The sequence below is a fragment of the Amblyraja radiata genome, chromosome 8 (genome assembly GCF_010909765.2).
Source record: "Amblyraja radiata isolate CabotCenter1 chromosome 8, sAmbRad1.1.pri, whole genome shotgun sequence".
Lineage (NCBI taxonomy): Eukaryota > Metazoa > Chordata > Chondrichthyes > Rajiformes > Rajidae > Amblyraja > Amblyraja radiata.
Genome location: NC_045963.1, coordinates 41,491,053 through 41,508,510, shown reverse-complemented (window position 1 = coordinate 41,508,510; position 17,458 = coordinate 41,491,053). Strand labels below are relative to the sequence as shown.

General features: G+C 45.9%; 1 protein-coding gene across 1 annotated transcript in view; it reads right to left on the bottom strand.

Annotated features, from left to right (window-relative positions):
* The window catches only part of LOC116976490 (interphotoreceptor matrix proteoglycan 1-like), a 56,327-nt gene extending 38,888 nt beyond the window's left edge, over nucleotides 1-17,439 (bottom strand). The window contains exons 1-4 of the mRNA XM_033026382.1: nucleotides 17,427-17,439; nucleotides 10,981-11,178; nucleotides 8,743-8,982; nucleotides 1,093-1,259 (exon numbers count right to left, since the gene is read on the bottom strand). Coding sequence (XP_032882273.1) covers nucleotides 1,093-1,259; nucleotides 8,743-8,982; nucleotides 10,981-11,178; nucleotides 17,427-17,439 — 618 coding nt within the window. The remainder of the gene's footprint in view (nucleotides 1-1,092; nucleotides 1,260-8,742; nucleotides 8,983-10,980; nucleotides 11,179-17,426) is intronic.
* Between the last annotated feature and the right edge of the window lie 19 nt (nucleotides 17,440-17,458).

The following is a 17,458-nucleotide window of genomic DNA, read 5'->3' as shown; positions in this document are numbered from 1 at the left end:
TTGCATTTACTTGCATTTCACAGAAGCTAAACATAAGGGTAGCAGTAGGGCTGCTGCCTCACAGCACCAGAGACCCGGGTTCGATCCTGACCTCGGGTGCTGTCTGTGTGGAGCTTGCATGTTCACACTGTGACCATGTTTGTTTCCTCCGGGTGCTCTGGTTTCCTCCCACATTCCAAAGACGCGCGGGTCTACAGGTTAATTGGCCTTGTTAAATTGCCTCTCGTGTGTAGGGAGTGGATGAGAAAGTGAGATAACATAGAACTAGTGTACAGGTGATTGTTGGTCAGTGTGGACTCAGTGGGCTGGAAGGACTGCTTACATGCTGAATCTCTAAACTAATAATGACAGTTCTCACCTGGTTTAGAGATACAGCATGGAAACTGGCCATTCAGCTCACCATGTCCATGCTTACCATCGATAACCTATCCACACTAGTTCTATGCTATCCCAATTTCCTATCCACTCCCTACACGCTAGGGACAATTTACAGAGGCCAATTAACCTACAATTAATTGGGACGACAGATGGCACAATGGGCTAAGTGTTCGTCTGGCGAACTGATGGTAGCCGGTTTGAATCCCGCTTGGAGTGCATACTGTCGTTGTGTCCTTGGGCAAGACACTTCACCCACCTTTGCCTGTGTGTGAATGTGTGTGAGTGATTGGTGGTGGTCGGAGGGGCCGTAGGCGCAGATTGGCAGCCACGCTTCCATCAGTCTGCCCCAGGGCAGCTGTGGCTACAGAAGTAGCTTACCACCACCGAGTGTGACTGAGGAGTGAATGAATAATGCGATGTAAAGCGCCTTGAGTATTAGAAAGGCGCTATATAAATCCCATCCATTATTATTATTATTACAAACGTGCACGTCTTTGGGATGTTGAGGAATCCGGAGCACCTGGAGGAAACCCACACGGTCACAGGGAGAACGTGCAAACTCCACACACAAACAGCACCCCAAGGTCATGTTTGAACTTGGGCCGCCAGTGCAGTGAGGCAGCAGCTCTTCCAAATGTGCCGGAAGATAGAATGAAAACTGGAAGTAAAGCGCATTCACGTTGAACGTTCTCTTTGAGTAGAGTCGCTCCTTACCTGCTGAAGCATGGAGATGTGTTCCAGGGAATTGCTGAATTGGTGGCCGATCTCGATGGGGGAATGAGTCTCCTGCAGACAGACGCTGACCCAGTGCTGGTACTCCTTGTGCTCGGGAATCCTGTCCAAGAAAATCCGGAATGCTTCCCAGATGGCTTCCTGGCAAACTGAACAGGGACAACACGTCAGCTTGAAAAGGCCAGTTGCTGCTGTTCAAAGCTTTGCATATCTGAGATGAGGAGGAATTTCTTTAGCCAGAAGGTGGCAAATCTGCGGAATTCATTGCCAACTCATTGGGTATTTTTAAAGCAGAGATTGATAGGTTCATGATCAGAAGGGGCATCAAAGGTTATGGGGAGAAGGCAGGAAAATGGCCTGTCCTGCCTGTGCTTGAAACTGCAATGCAAAATTGGAAATGAAGTGACAATGCAATGGGTTGTTTGGCCTGCCCTGCCAGTGCTTGAAACTGCAATGCAAAATTAGAAATTAAGTGACAATGCAATGAGTTGTTTGGCCTGCCCTGTGCTTGAAACAGCAATGCAATGAGGTCCGACTGTGTTTGGAAGGAATAAATGCTTTGTTAGGTCCGACTGTGTTTGGAAGGAATAAATGCTTTGTTAGGTCCGAGTGTGTTTGGAAGGAATAAATGCTTTGTTAGGTCAGACTGTGTTTACTCCAAAGGTCCCGCTCATTCCGTGACTTCCACTTAGTGTTTAAGAAGGATCTGCAGATGCTGGAAAATCAAAGGTACACAAAAATGCTGGAGAAACTCAGCGGGTGCAGCGGCATCTATGGAGCGAAGGAAATAGGCAACGTTTCGACCCGAAACCCTTCTTCAGACTGATGAAATAGAAATGAATGGGACCTTTGGGTCCCAGCATCACACGGGAGGGCTGCTCCCCAACGCAATATCCCACCTCTTTACCAATTCAAATATTGGTGGCCAGTGGGTGGGGGGGGGGGGGGGGTGCTTTCTGGAGCATTAGTATGGGTGTTGTGGGCTGAAGGGACTGGTTTCCAGAGGGCTAGTATGGACATTGTGGGCCGAATAGATTCTTGGGCTGGCGGTTCAGTCACTCAAGCCTGTTGTGCTGGCAGCTCACTCACTCATGGCTGGTGGGCTGGCAGTTGACTCACAGCTATTCCTTGAAATTCCATTTCAAGCAGGGTGCAAGGCCACCAAATTCAAGTGCAGTTTCATACCACTTCAAGCAGGGTGCAAGGCCACCAACTTCAAGTGCAGTTCATATCATTTCAAGCAGGGTGCAAGGCCACTAAAGACAGCGAATCATGTCCTCTCCCTCCTCCATCTTGCAGAGACTGAGCCACGCCCACACTTCTGGGTTTTATAGTCCCTTCCCCCCTCCCACCAGAAGGGGTGTGGCCTTCATGGCGTGATTGACAGGAGAGAGAATCTCAACCTTTTTTAAACACTAATAACTCTTTTATTTTTCATCGATGGGAAAAATCGTCGGCACCTGATGAGCAGAGGGGGACTCTGAGTAAGATGGCCAAAAATCACAGCCGATTTTTCTAAAATCAATATAAAGCGCAAACAGGAAGTGATCAAGATTAGATTTGTAATTATATAGAGGCAAGGCAACTTTAATTAGGCAAGGCAACTTTAATTAGACAGCACAGCTTTAGCATTTCCAAACCAAAGGCAACACAGCTTTAGCATTTCCAAACCAAAGGCAACACAGCTTTAGCATATCTAAACCAAAGGCAACACAGTTTTAGCTTTTCCAAACTATGTTTTCAAACTACATGAAGGGCACTGACAGGTCAGTAAAACCACTCACAGTTTAGTCTCTCAGACTGAGAGACGTGACCCTCTCGCTCCCCCATCATGCAGAGACTGACTGAGGCACTCAACACTTCCGGGTTTTATTGTCCCTCCAGAAAGGGCGTGGCCTTCAGGAGAGAGAATCTCAACATTTTAAAAACACTAATAACTCTTTTATCTTTCACCGATGGGAAAAATGCTCTTGTCCTGCGCAGCGGAGGGGAACTCTGAGTAAGATGGCCAAAAATCACAGCTGTAAGTGGCAGCGTTTTTTCTAAAATCAATATACAGAACAATAGGAAGTGGTCAAGATCAGACTTTTAGTAATATAAGTAATTAGTGTGTGTGTGTGTGTGTATATATATATTTCTCTCTATCTGACTGTGAAGATAGACATAGTCATTCTGTCTGTGTCTGTATGTCTGTCTGTCTATATGTCTATCTATCCATCTATCCATCTATCCATCCCAAATTCTGCTCCTATATCTTGTGGTCTTATATTATCTCTGATTATATTTATGATCTGTTTGCAAAGCAAAGCTTTTCACTGTACCTCTGTACATGTGACAATAATAAACCTAAACCTAAATGTGTCTCACCTAAGATAGACACAAAATGTTGGACTAACTCAGCGGGTCAGGCAACATCTCTGGAGAAAAAGGATGGGTGACATTTTAGGTCAGAACACTTCTTCAGTCCTCAGATCTGGTGTGTCTCACCTAATTCAGGTTGAAGGTCTCTGGATTGATGCCCTTGGAAGCTGACTTGCCAGATTACAGAAAATCTGAAGCACAGATATAGCTCCCTGATCATAGTCCTCTGGACAGAAGAATGATCTTGATACTTGCTCCAAGAACTTGATACTTCCCAGGTCACACAAGAGCTTTGGGAAATGTCTGTAACGCCAAATAACTCCGAGACAATAAAACACTCAGGACTCTTCACTCTCTTTCTTTCAGCGAAGATTGCAAAAGTTGTATTGGCAGGTTAATTAGCTACAGATTAGTATGGATCATAGTTAATTTTAGATCATAATTAGAATTTATTAATATAGATCTGTGTTACAGACTCAAAACTGGCCAGGAATTGCCAAACCAGAGAGTTCAGTGGATATATTCATCATCAACTCGAGAAGTTATTCTATGGAACCCAAAAGATAAAATTCCTTCTATTTTCTCTGTCCTAATTCTCAAATGTGAACTTACACCACATTTTAATAAATCTGTCAATTTTCTTCATATACATTCTTAGGTTTATTCTTACTGTCATGTGTACTGAGGTACATTGAAAAGCTTTGTTTTGCATGCTGTCCAAACAGATCAGATATACCATACGTGAATTAAATCACATCAAACTCAAGTACAATAGATAGGACAAAGGGGAAGATACAGAGTGCAGAATATACTTCTCAGCATCGTAGAGCATCAGTTTCAGAGACAAAGTTCAATGTTCGCATGAGGTATAGGTGAATTGGACAGTATCCTAGTTTGTGGAAGGAACATTGAGATGTCTGATAACAGAGTTATCAGTTGTTCCTGCATTCAAGCTTCTATACCTTCTGCCGGATGGGAGCAGGGAAAAGAAGCAATGACTGGGGTGGAACAAGTGTTTGATTATGTTTTTTTTAAAAAATTTGTTTTAAATTTACAAAAAATGTATTCAATTATTAAAAAAATAATATTTACACTACAATAAAACAAACCTGAACCCACCACCATAATACAATACAAACATATATCCATAGTAAACTATTATACAATTATGATACCATCCTTATTGAGGATACATTCTACACCCTGCGGAGCCCAGCGGTCCCGGAACTCCCTCAGGGTGCCCGTGGACAGGGCGTATTCCCTTTCTAACTTCACCCGGGCACGGACGTATCCCCGGAAAAGGGGGAGGCAGCCGGCTCGGGTAGAGCCAAGTGTTTGATCATGTTGGCTGCTTTTTCGAGGTAGCATGAAGTGTAGTTGGGGCCAATGGCGTGGAGTCTGGTCTGGGTGATGGACTGGACTTCATCTGTGTGCCATAATTGTATTATAGATAAACAATTCAATATACTATCCATTATTTTAAATATAAATTATTTTGAAAGCTGTGTAATATTATTTCAAAGATTTCATTGTAGATGCTAATGGAAGCTTTGATCTGGAAACCTGTAAGTCAAACAATTGGCGTTTATATAGGACATATAAAACATCTCACAGCATTCAAGTAAATAGATATAAAAATATAATGCCAAAGGTCTGTGGCACATAATTATGGGGAGAGGTCAGAATCATCATGGAGGCAGTGGTAGAGAATGCATCCAAATGCAATTGACTCTTAAAGAGCAGAAATAATAACATGGCTAAATCGTTTTGAAACCTGATGTAAAATGTTGACAATTTCTTCCCCACACAGATGCTGCTCGACCCGCTGAGTTCTTCCAGTTCATGGTTTATTTTCTAAATCTCTCTGTCTTATCAGCGCAGGGTTAGAATGCTGTTTCTAGAGATGGACAATGGTAACAATGTCTAGGGCCTAGGCTCCAAACCACACTCTAGGTGTTGGTTTATTGTTGTTTGTGCTACATTGACACAGTGAAAGACTGTTTGCGTTCTGTTAAGGTGAGAAGAGCGGCGCAGTGCCAGGGGCAGCACAGTGGCACAGCGGTAGAGTTGCTGCCTTACAGCGCCAGAGATCCGGGCTCGATCCTGACTGCAGGTGCTGTCTGTATGGAATTTGTACGTTCTCCTTGTGACCGCGTGGGTTTTCTCCGGGTGCTCCGGTTTTCTCCCACACTCCAAAGACGTACAGGTTTGTAGGTTAATTGGCTTCAGAAAAATGTGTAATTTCTCCCTAATGTGTAGGATAATGCTAGTGTAGGGGTGATCGCAGGTTGGCATGGGCTCGATGGGCTGAAGGGTCTGTTTCCAAGCTGTATCTCTAAACTAAAATAAACTAAACAAAACTAAAAAAGAGTGACATGTTATAGCACTGACATGTTATGCTGTGCTCCGGGTGCTCCGGTTTCCTCCCACACTGGCGTGCTGGTTTGTAGGTTAATTGGCTTCTGTAAATTGTCCCTAGTGTGTAGGATAGAACTAGTGTAGAGGTGATCATTGGTTGGCGTAGACTCGGTGGTTTGAATGACCTGTTTCCACTTTGTGTCTATCAACTAAACTAGAAAAGAATGACATGTCATGGCACCGACATATTATGTCAGCGATGTGACTGGATGTTGCATGGGATAAGTCTCTGCGAACTAGTTTTTAGCGATAATTATACTTAATTATACATTTCACAGATGGTGCCAAAACAATTTTGTAAATAAAAAAGCAGCATTGTTTCAATCCACTTGTTAATGTGAAGGTTATTCATAATGCTAGGGAAATCATGCCATACATGAGTGTAATTTGTCCACACTCAAGTAAAAGAGGTGACTGGAGGGGAGAAACAGGTGGGAGTCCAAGTGGGGTACAGATGAGGGAAGAGGGGAGTAAAAATGGGGGGTGGGGTTAAAAAGGGGGGCGAGGAAGGGGGGGGAGGGGTGGTTGGGTTGGTGTAAGGTTACCTAAAACTGGAGAATTCAACGTTCAATTGAATCTTTATGATTGCATTAATGTGCTGGGCCCAGGACAGATCTTCAGGGATATGCAGATGTTCAGAGGTCGTACCGTGACAGAGTAGTGCAGCTGGTAGAGTTGCAGCCTCACATTGCCCGAGACCCGGGTTCGATCCGGACTACGGGTGCTGTCTGTGTGGAGTTTGCTCCTTCTCCCTGTGATCATGTGGGTTTTCTCCGACTACTCCGGTTTCTCCCACATTCCAAAGGTTTGCTGGTTATTTGGCTTCTGTAAATTGTCCCGAGTGACCACTGGTCGGCACAAACTCGGTGGTTTCCACGCTGTACGTCCATACTAAACTAAACTAAAAAAGAGTAACCGGTTCTGGTTTCCTCCCGCATCCCAAAGACGTGCAGGTTTGTACGTTAATTGGCTTTGGTAAATTGCCCCTAGTGTGTAGAATACAAAACTGGCATAACACAGAACTAGTGATCGTTGGTTGTACCGTGGTACCATGAAAAGCTTTTTTGTTGCATACTTTTATTTCCAGTCAGTGGAAAGATTACAATCAAGCCGTCCACAGTGTACAGACACAGGATAAAGGGAATAACGTTTAGTGCAAGATAAAGTACAGTAAAGTCCAATTAAAGATAGTCTGAGGGTCTCCGCTGAGATATATGGTAGATCAGGAGCATTCTAGTTGTTGATAGGATGGTTCAGTTGCCTTATCTCTAATCTGCCAGTTATCCTCTAAGTTAAGGTCCGTTTCCTGCCTCTGCAGAGTTCTTAGTGCTTCAGCCATGACCACTGTGAGGTAATTAATAAAGAGCTCAGCCTCTTTATCCCTTGGATGTTGTTGCAACTGCAATATTAATACTGACATTAGCATTCACTGCAGCTGCTTGTCAGATTATCTGGCTGTGGCTGCTATGTGTAACTTGAAAGCCAGAACACACTCCACATCTCTGTCCCCCTCTTAGCCCTCTGATCTGTTTTCGCTTGTCTGAGTTCCCATCTCTTTGAAGATCCCATTGATCTCAGTTATTTTGTGATATTAAGAATAGATACCATTAATGCTCTTCTGTGATCCAACCAACAGCAGGAACTGATCCTACTAGTTGAGAATGATCTTGCTAACTCTCCCCGGAGGATGCCATCAGAGCATTGTGGCGCAGCGGTTAGAGCTGCTGCCTTACAGCACCAGAGACTTGAGTTTGATCCTGACTACGGGTGCTGTCTTTATGGAGTTTCTACGTTCTCCCATTGAGCGCATGGGTCCTCTCCGGGTGCTCTGGTTTCCTCCCACACTCCAAAGACGTACAGGATTTTAGATTATTTGGCTTTGGTAAAATTGTAAATTGTCCCTAGTGTGCAGGATAGTGCTAGTGTACGGGGTGATCGCTGGTTGGCGTGGACTCCATGGGCTGTAGGGCATAATTCTGCGCTGTATCTCAAGAGTCTAAAGAATGGTTAAATGGTACTCTATTGTCACATGCACCTAAGTACAGTGAAATTCCTATTTTGCATATAATTCAGTGACATTCCTACTATGCATTAGGCACAGTCAGATTAAGTATAAGAGTGGACCACACTGAGTCAGTACACAAGAGTCTTTGCAATTTAGGCACCATCTTGTACCCTTCAAATCCAAAATATTAAAAAAAAATGTGAGTCTTAACTCGGTTAAAGTTGCAGGAGTCGGCTTGTATTTGTTGTGTGTTATGCAGTCAGCAGAAAGATATACATGATTACATCAAGCCCTCCATAGTGTACAGATGCAGGATAAAGGGAATGACATTTAGTGCAAGATAAAGTACAGTAAAGTCTGATTAAATATAGTCCGAGGGTCTCCAGTGAGGTAGATAGTAGCTCAGGACCGCTCTCTATGTTGGCTGGCTTTCCAAGTCATGGTGAAGTGTAGATGGAGTTGATGGTGGGAAGTCTGCTCTGTGTGATGGACTGCCACTTCTACAATTCTCTGCAGGATCTTATGGTCTTGGGCATACCAGGTTGTGATGCAGCCTGACAGTCTGCTTCCTACAGTGGGTTGTGCAACATCAAACCAACATAAATTCATAAGTTATAGGAGCCAAATTAGTCCATTTGGCCTATTGAGTCTACTCCACCATTGTCATGGCTGATCTATATTTCCCTCTCAACCCCATTCTCCTGCCTTTTCCCCCATAAACCCTGACATCCTTATTAATCAAGAATCTGTCAATCCCTGCCTTAAAAATACCCAATGACTTGGCCTCCAGCAGCCGTCTGTGGCAATTAATTCCACAGATTCACCATCGATCAGCGTGTGTTTCTTACCCTTGAGCTTGTAATACTCCAGGTGGCTGGCCATGATCTGCTTCATGGACTCGGTGGTGCAGACCTTCACGCCGTTGGGGAAGAAGATTGTCCGCTTGGCCCTCTGCCTGCTCCAGGCCACGATTCTCCCCAGAGCCGAGGTCGGTGGGCTTGTTTCCGGAGCTTGCCCTGAACTGGGGGACTCCGCCAGCTCAGAGGAACCGTCCTCCTCCTCTCCGTCTCCCACTGCAGCAACGCCATCTGCAAACACAAAGATAAACAATGACCCCTATTGTTACAACTTATTTCCACTGAACGTATCGATTTATTTGTACAGGATGGAACTGCAGATGCTGGTTTATACCGAAAAGAGACATAAAATGTTGTAGTCACTCAGCGGGTCAGGCAGCATCTCTGGAGAACATGAATAGATGACGTTTCATGTCTGGACCTATCCTCAGATCTACAGTATCTGAAGAAGGGACCCGACCCAAAACATCACCTATTCTTTTTCTCCAAAGATGTTGTCTGACCCACTGAATTGCTCCAGCACTTTATATCTAGTATTGTTTGTTTTACCTTAAAATAAAGATATAGTCGTACAGCATGGAAACAAGCCCTTCGGCCCAACTCATCCATGTCAACTAAGATGCCCCATCTAAGCTAGTCCCACCTGTCACCCCATATTCCTCTCCACCCTCCCTCATCATCTCTGCTCCCCCCTCTGTCACCCCACATCCCTCCCCCCCCTCCCTCACCACTCTGCTCCCTTCCTCACCTTCTCCTCCTCCCTCACCCTCTTTATCTCCCTTTCTCATTCCTCAACATTTCCTCTCTCCCCTCCCTCACCATCTCTGCTCCCCTCTCTGTCACCCCCATATTCCTCTCCACCCTCCCTAATCTTGCTCCCCTCACCCACCTCCCCATCACCCACCTCCCCCTTCACCCACCTCCCCAGCACCCACCTCCCCTTCACCCACCTCCCCAGCACCCACCTCCCCATCACCCACCTCCCCATCACCCACCTCCCCATCACCCACCTCCCCATCACCCACTCCCCATCACCCACCTCCCCATCACCCACCTCCCCATCACCCACCTCCCCATCACCCACCTCCCCATCACCCACCTACCCTTCACCCACCTCCCCATCACCCACCTCCCCTCACTCACCTCCCCATCACCCACCTCCCCAGCACCCACCTCCCCTCACGTCACCTCCCTATCACCCACCTCCCCATCACTCACCTCCCCATCACCCACCTCCCCTCACTCACTCGTCCCCATCACTCACCCCCCCCCCTGACCCACCCCCCCCTCACTCACCTCCCCATCACCCCCTCCCATCACCCCACCTCCCCATCACCCACCTCCCCATCACCCCCACCTCCCCCTCACTCCCTCCCCATCACTCACCCCCCCCCCTGACCCACCCCCCCTCACTCACCTCCCCATCCACCCACCTCCCCACCACCCACCACCCCACCCCCCACCCACACCCACCTCCCCATCACCCACTCCCCATCACCCACCTCCCGCACCACCCCCCACCCATCCCCACCTCCCCACATCCCCCACCTCCCCATCCCCCCATCACCACCTCCCGCACACCACCTCCCCATCACCCACCTCCCCAGCACCCACCTACCCTTCACCCACCTCCCCATCACCCCCTCCCCTTCACTCACCAAACCCTTCACCCACCCCCCTTCACCCACCTCCCCATCACCCACCTCCCCCTTCACTCACCTCCCCATCACCCACCTCCCCCTCACTCACTATCTCCTACCCTTCTTCCTTCACAATGGTGCCTGAAATGTGCCAACTCGTGTACGGTCTCAGTTTGGTCTACTCTCGTACACATCTGTACTTAGTATTACCAATATATGGTAGGATTGTCACTGAACTGTATGCACATGACAATAAAGAACCATTGAACAACTGAATCATTGATAGGTCTCAAAACTTAAAAAACACCGAAAATCCTACACACTTGGGACAAGGTATAATTTTTTACCGAAGCCAATTAACCAACAAACCCATACATCTTTGGAGTATAGGGGGAAACAGGAGCACCCAGAGAAATCCCACGTGGACACAGGGAAAATGTACAAATTCCATACAGACAGCACCCATAGTCAGGATTGAACCTGGGTCTCTGGGGCTGTGCCAAATGGTGTGCAGTCAGATCAGGAGGCAGATACGTAATTGAGAATCCACACCAGGTCGTATGCCAAGGTGTAACCTAGCCGCCACTACGTTGAGGTGGAGAAGCTTGCGTGTGCCTGAGATCCGCCTCGAGCTGTGCTCCTGGCAGGGCCACCTCTGACGGGCAGTTCGAGGGGGAGGTTCCTGACAAAGCGCGGCCCAAGAAGACCTTGACGGTGGAACAGGCGGAGGAGGATGGTGTCTGGCAAGCGGGTGGAGCACCACAATGGCTGAGAAGGGGGAAGAAGGCTGCAACAGGGAGAGACTCGCAACTGTGGTGGAGTCAGTGCCATTGGACCCGGGTCTGTCTCTGTCAGTGCACCAGTCTCCCCACGGTAAAAGATGTTACACACACATGTCCACCTTGAGGACCCACAGAAAGGACCCAACAGGAGGGCAATCACCTTCGACCTTGAATGGTAGCCGATGTTGATGATGGTTGTGGATATGATGTGCAGCCACACGATCCATGTGAAAACTAAACTGGGCATTGGTGAATAGGTTATTGGTGAGTGGCTGGTTCGTGGTATCAGGATGGTGACAAGTTCCACTACTTCATCCATGATTGAGAGAAAGCAGACAATAACTAGGGAAGGAACTGCAGATGCTGGTTGGTTTATACCGAAGATAGGCACAAAGTGCTGGAGTAACTCAGTGGGTCAGACAGCATCTCTGGAGGAAAAAGGATGGGTGACTTTTCGGGTTGGGCCCCAATCTGAAGAAGAGCCCTGACCCGAAACGTCACACATCCTTTTTCTCCAGAGATGCTGCCTGACCCGCTGAGTTACTCCAACACATTGTGTCTGTATTGGGTGGTTATGAGTTGGATTGGTTTTGCCCTGCTTTAGGTGCACAGGGCGCACCAGGGCAACTCTTCACCTGACAAAGTGCTGGAGTGACTCAGTGGGTCAGGTAGTATCTCTGGAGAATATGGATAGGTGATATTTCGGGTTGGGACCTTTCATCAGACTGGCTCAATCAATCTACAATCCTGCACCTTGTCGGGTAGATACCACTGATGTGAACTGAAGGTGCGGTTGGGAATAACGTTCAAATCACACCTAACTCAATCTATGGAGAAAACCTGCGTTCAGCCCAAGTATTTATAATTTTTCTTAAATCTGACTTGACTCGACTGATCTTGTGGAAAAATGCAACAAAACGAGTGCATAGAGTCATACAGCACAGCAACAGGCCCCTCAGCCCAACTTGCCCACGCCGACAACAATACTCCATCTATGCTTGTCTCACCTGTCTGTGTTTGGCCCATATCCCTCTAAACCTTTCATATCCATGTACAGTACTATCCAAATATCTTTCAAATGCTGTTATTATACCACCTTCAGTTACCCCTGGCAGCTCATTTCATAGACCCACCACCCTCTGAGTGATGAAGCTGCTTCTTCGGTTCTTATTAAATCTTGCTCCTCTCACTTTAAACCTGTCTTCTAGTTTGATTCCATATATAACCATATAACAATTACAGCACGGAAAACAGGCCATCTCGGCCCTTCAAGTCCGTGCCAAACACTTATTTTCCCCTGGTCCCATCTACCTGCACTCAGACCATAACCCTCCATTCCTTTCCCGTCCATATACCTATCCCATTTATTTTTAAATGATAAAATCGAACCTGCCTCCACCACTTCCACTGGAAGCTCATTCCCCTGCCCTGGGTAAAGTCATGGGGTCATACAGCTTACAAACAGACCCTTTGGCCCAATTTGTCCCTAAAAAACAATTTTGTGAGGTGTTACACTTTAGTAGGTTGAATGTAAGGGAAAAGTATACAGTTAATGACAAAACCATGAACACGATTGATGTATAGAGTCCCAGTCCATAGCTCCCTGAAAGTGGCAGCACCAATAGACAGAGCGGTTTAGAAGATGTATGGTATGTTTGCCTTCATTGGGCGGGGCATCGAGTATAAGAGCCAGGAAGTCATGATGCAGCTTTATAGGACTTTGGTTAGGCTGCATTTGGAGTATTGTGAGCTGGTCTGGTCTCCCCATTTTAGGAAGAATGTGGAGTTTTTGGAGAGGGTGCAGAAGAGGTTTGCCAAAATGTTGCCTGGATTAGAGGGCATTAGCTTTAAGATGACAGACAGACTTGGATTGTTTTCTCTAGAACACCAGAGGTTGAGGGGAGACCTGACAGAAATATAAAATTATGAGAGGCATAGATATGATAGACAATCAGACCCTTTTTCCCAGGGTCTTCTTGTTGCGTATGGCGTGCACAGCCTAAAGTTGTAGGACAACTTGTTCTATTTGATCTTATTTGATTGTGCACGCCAGGTTGACGGCATTTGTCAAAAAAGGGTGGACCACGTGAAGGTTGCAATCTCCCACCCTATCCCACGGTGGAAATGTCAAAGACCAGAGTGCATATCTTTGTGATAAGGGAAAAGTTTGTGCAGGGCAATTTTTTTTACACAGAGGTTGCTGGGTGCCTAGAATGTGCTGCCGGGGGTGGTGATGGAGGCAGATACAATAGTGGCGTTTAAGAGGCTTTTAGTTCGGCACATGGAAATACAGGGAATAGATGGACATGGATCACGTGCAGGCAGAAGAGATTAGTTTTTTCTTGGCCTCTGGCGCTGTGGACCGAAGGACTATTTCCTGTGCTGCATTGTTCCATGTTCTGAGAAAGATCAATGGAAAGATTTGCAAGAGGGTGTCATAAGGTTATTTAGGCTCATAGAGTCATGCAACGTGGAAACAGGCTCTTCAGCCCAACATGTCAAAGAGTCATACATCGTTGAAGTAGGCCCTTCGGCCCAATTTGCCCACACCGCCCAACATGTCTCATTTACACTACACCTACTCACCAGAGTTTGGAATATATCCCTCTAAACGTATTCTATCCATTTACCTGTCTAAATGTTTCTTAAACGTTGCATTAGTACCTGTAAGTAGAAACTACTTTCTTTAGCAGCTTGTTGCATACACCCACTACAATTAGTGTGAAAAAGAAGCACTTCAGGTTCCTATTAAATCTTTCCCCCTCACCTTAAACCTATGTCCTCTGGTTCTCGATTCCCCTATTCTGGGCAAGAGACCCTGTGCGATTACCCGATCTATTCCTCTCACGATTTTGTATACCTCTATAAGATCACCCATCATCCTCCTGTGCTCCAAGGAATAAAGTCCCAACCTGCTCAATCTCTCCCTATAGCTCTGGCCCTCGAGTCCTGGCAACATCCTCATTAACAGTGCTTCGGAGCTAGTGCAGCCCTCTGGAGGAATGGACTAAGTTGTACGGGTAGATCTGACTATGAACAACACATGGATGTTGCAAACCAATAAACCACATGTTCAGAGTGTTGCCAGGACAACAATAAACTAGTCCCAGAAGCATGGCAATTCCTATCTTTCAAATTCTTAAAATGTCATTAATATAATAGAAGCAAAGTTATAGTCACACTGCATGGAAACAGGCCCTTCAGGCCAACTTGCGCATGCCACCAAGATGTTCATCTATGCTAGTCCCACCTGCCTGTGTTTGGCCCTTATCCCTTTAAACCTTTCCTATCCTTGTACCTGTCCAAATGTCTTTTAAATGCTGTTATGTTTATATTTTTATTGGTTACTAGACTAAGTGGGACCCGTTGGGTCCCAGCATCACATGGGAGGGCTGTTCCCCCAACGCAATATTCCACCTCTCCAGCAATTCCAATATTGGTGGCCAGTGGGGGTGGGGGGGTGCTTTCTGGAGCGCTAGTGGGCTGAAGGGACTGGTTTCCAGAGGGCTAGTATGGACATTGTGGGCCGAATGAATTCTTGTGCTGGCAGCTCTCTCACTCACGGCTGGTGGGCTGGCAGTTGACTCACGGCTATTCCTTGAAATTCCATTTCAAGCAGGGTGCAAGGCCACCAAATTCAAGAGCGGTTTCTTACCACTTAAAGCAGGGTGTAAGGCCACCAAATTCAAGTGCAGCTTCAAACCATTTCAAGCAGGGTGCAAGGCCACTAAAGACAGTGAGTCGTGACCTCTCTCTCCTCCATCTTGCAGAGACTGAGCAACGCCCACACATCTGGGTTTTATAGTCCCTCCCCACCCACAAGAAGGGGCATGGCTTTCATGGCATGATTGACAGGAGAGAGAATCTCAACATTTTTTAAACACTAAAAACTCTTATTTTTCATCGATGGGAAAAATCCTCGGCACCTGATGAGCGGAGGGGGACTGAGTAAGATGGCCAAAAATCACAGCCGCACGTGATAGCGTTTTTTTCTAAAATCAATATAAAGCGCAAACATAAGTGGTCAAGATTAGACTTTTAATTATACAGAAGGCAAGGCAACTTTAATGGGGCAAGACAACTTTAATGGGGCAAGGCAACTTTAATTAGGCAAGGCAACTTTAATTAGGCAACACAGCTTCAGCATTTCCAAACCAAAGGGAACACAGCTTTAGGATTTCCAAACCAAAGGCAACACAGCTTTACCATTTCCAAACCAAAGGCAACACAGCTTTAGCATTTCCAAACCAAAGGCAACACAGCTTTAGCATTTCCAAACCAAAGGCAACACAGCTTTAATATTTCCAAACCATATTTTCAAACTACATTAAGGGCATTGACAGGTCAGTAAAACCACTCACAGTTTAGTAGACATGTGTTCAGTGTTATTCACAGCTCAGACTGAGAGACGTGACCCTCCCGCTCCCCCATCTTGCAGAGACTGACTGAGGCACTCAACCCTTCAGGGTTTTATAGTCCCTCCGGAAGGGGCGTAGCCTTCAGGAGAGAGAATCTCAACATTTTTTAAACACTAATAAATCTTTTATTTTTCATCGTTGGGAAAAATCCTCTTGTCCTGCGCAGCGGAGGGGGACTCTGAGTAAGATGGCCAAAAATCACAGCCGTAAGTGGCAGCGTTTTTTCTAAAATCAATATACAGAACAACAGGAAGTGGTCAAGATCAGACTTTTAGTAATAGAATAGAATAGAATAGAATCTTTAATTGCCACGCAACCAGGGTTGGTGGTATTTGGGTTCGGTACATGATGGTCGGTACACAATAATATAGATTATTGTCATTTGTACAGAGGTATTGTGAAAAGCTTTGTTTTACATGCTACCCAGTCAAAGAAAGGACTATACATGAATATAATCAAGCCGTCCACAGTGCACAGATAAAAGTTAAAGGGTATATTTAGTGCAAGATATAACATTCAAATCTGATCGTCCAATTAAAGATAGTTCAAAGGTCTCCAATGAGGTAGATGTCTCCAATGAAATAGATATTGTACCTGTTTCAACTACCTCTTCTGGCACTTGTTCCGTATACCCACCGTGTGAAATAGTTGCTCCTCAGGTTCCTATTAGCCCGCTCATCTTAAACCCATGCTCCTCAGGTTCTTGATTCCCCTACTCTGGGTAAAAAGGCTGTGCATCTCCACTCTATCTATCACCTCATGATGAAATTATTAATGAAAGCATTTAGAGTTATAGATTTATAAAGTCATACAACATGTAAACAGGCCCTTCGGCCCAAATTGCCTACACTGACCAACATGTCCCATCTACACGTCCCATTTGTCTGTGGTTTTTAGTTTTTCCGTTAAAAATATTTTTTGTTCATTCTTTCACTTCATTTCAGTTGGAAATGGGGATAATTATAATGTTCTAACGCGATGTATTATGTGCAGCGAGGCATCAAAGATAGAAATGCAAACAAGAGCCTCTCTGCTCCATGGAGACAGAAGCTGCCCTACTTTCTGAACTACGATTATTTATGTGAAATCAATTCTTGCTGAAACCATTACAGCAACTAATGAAGTCAGCCACTGTTTTGTCAACAAGCTCCACATTAACAGCAACAGGATAAATGAATGTTTCTTGCCAAAAACAAACTGAAGGCACTGTTTCACCCCATAATGATGTGAGATGAACAATGTTCACAGTCGGGGTAAAGTGCACAAACGACCGAAAATAACGCCATGCGGGTTTATTTATGGCCTCTCAAGCAAGAATGAGCTCTGATGCAATATCACGGGCCTGTTGTAGTGTGCAGTTGCACTCAACGCAAATTAGGAGTCTTGCCACTCATGGCGAAGGATTACGTGCCGTGCTGCAGTACAGATTGTTGTGACAGATCACACTATTTTAGGGGAAAGTTAGAGTCTATAGAGTTGTAGAGTCATACAGCGTGGAAACAGGCCCTTCTGTCTAACTTGGCAACACTGACCAACATGTCTCATCTGCACTAGTTCTACCTGCCTGCATTTGGCCCATAACTCTCTAAACCTGACCTATTCATGCACCTGTCTAAATGTTTCTTGAACGTTGTGATAGCACCTGCCTCAACTACCTCCTGTGGCAGCTTGTTCCATATACCCATCACCCTTTGTGTGAAAATGTCACCCCTCAGGTTCCTATTAGTCAAGAGTCAAGAGAGTCAGTGTGTTTTATTGTCATACTAGACTAAGTGGGACCCGTTGGGTTCCTGTCACACAGGAGGCTGAGGAAAAATCTTAGCGCTATTGCGTACCGTTTTTGCGCATATTGAAAAACCGCGCAAAC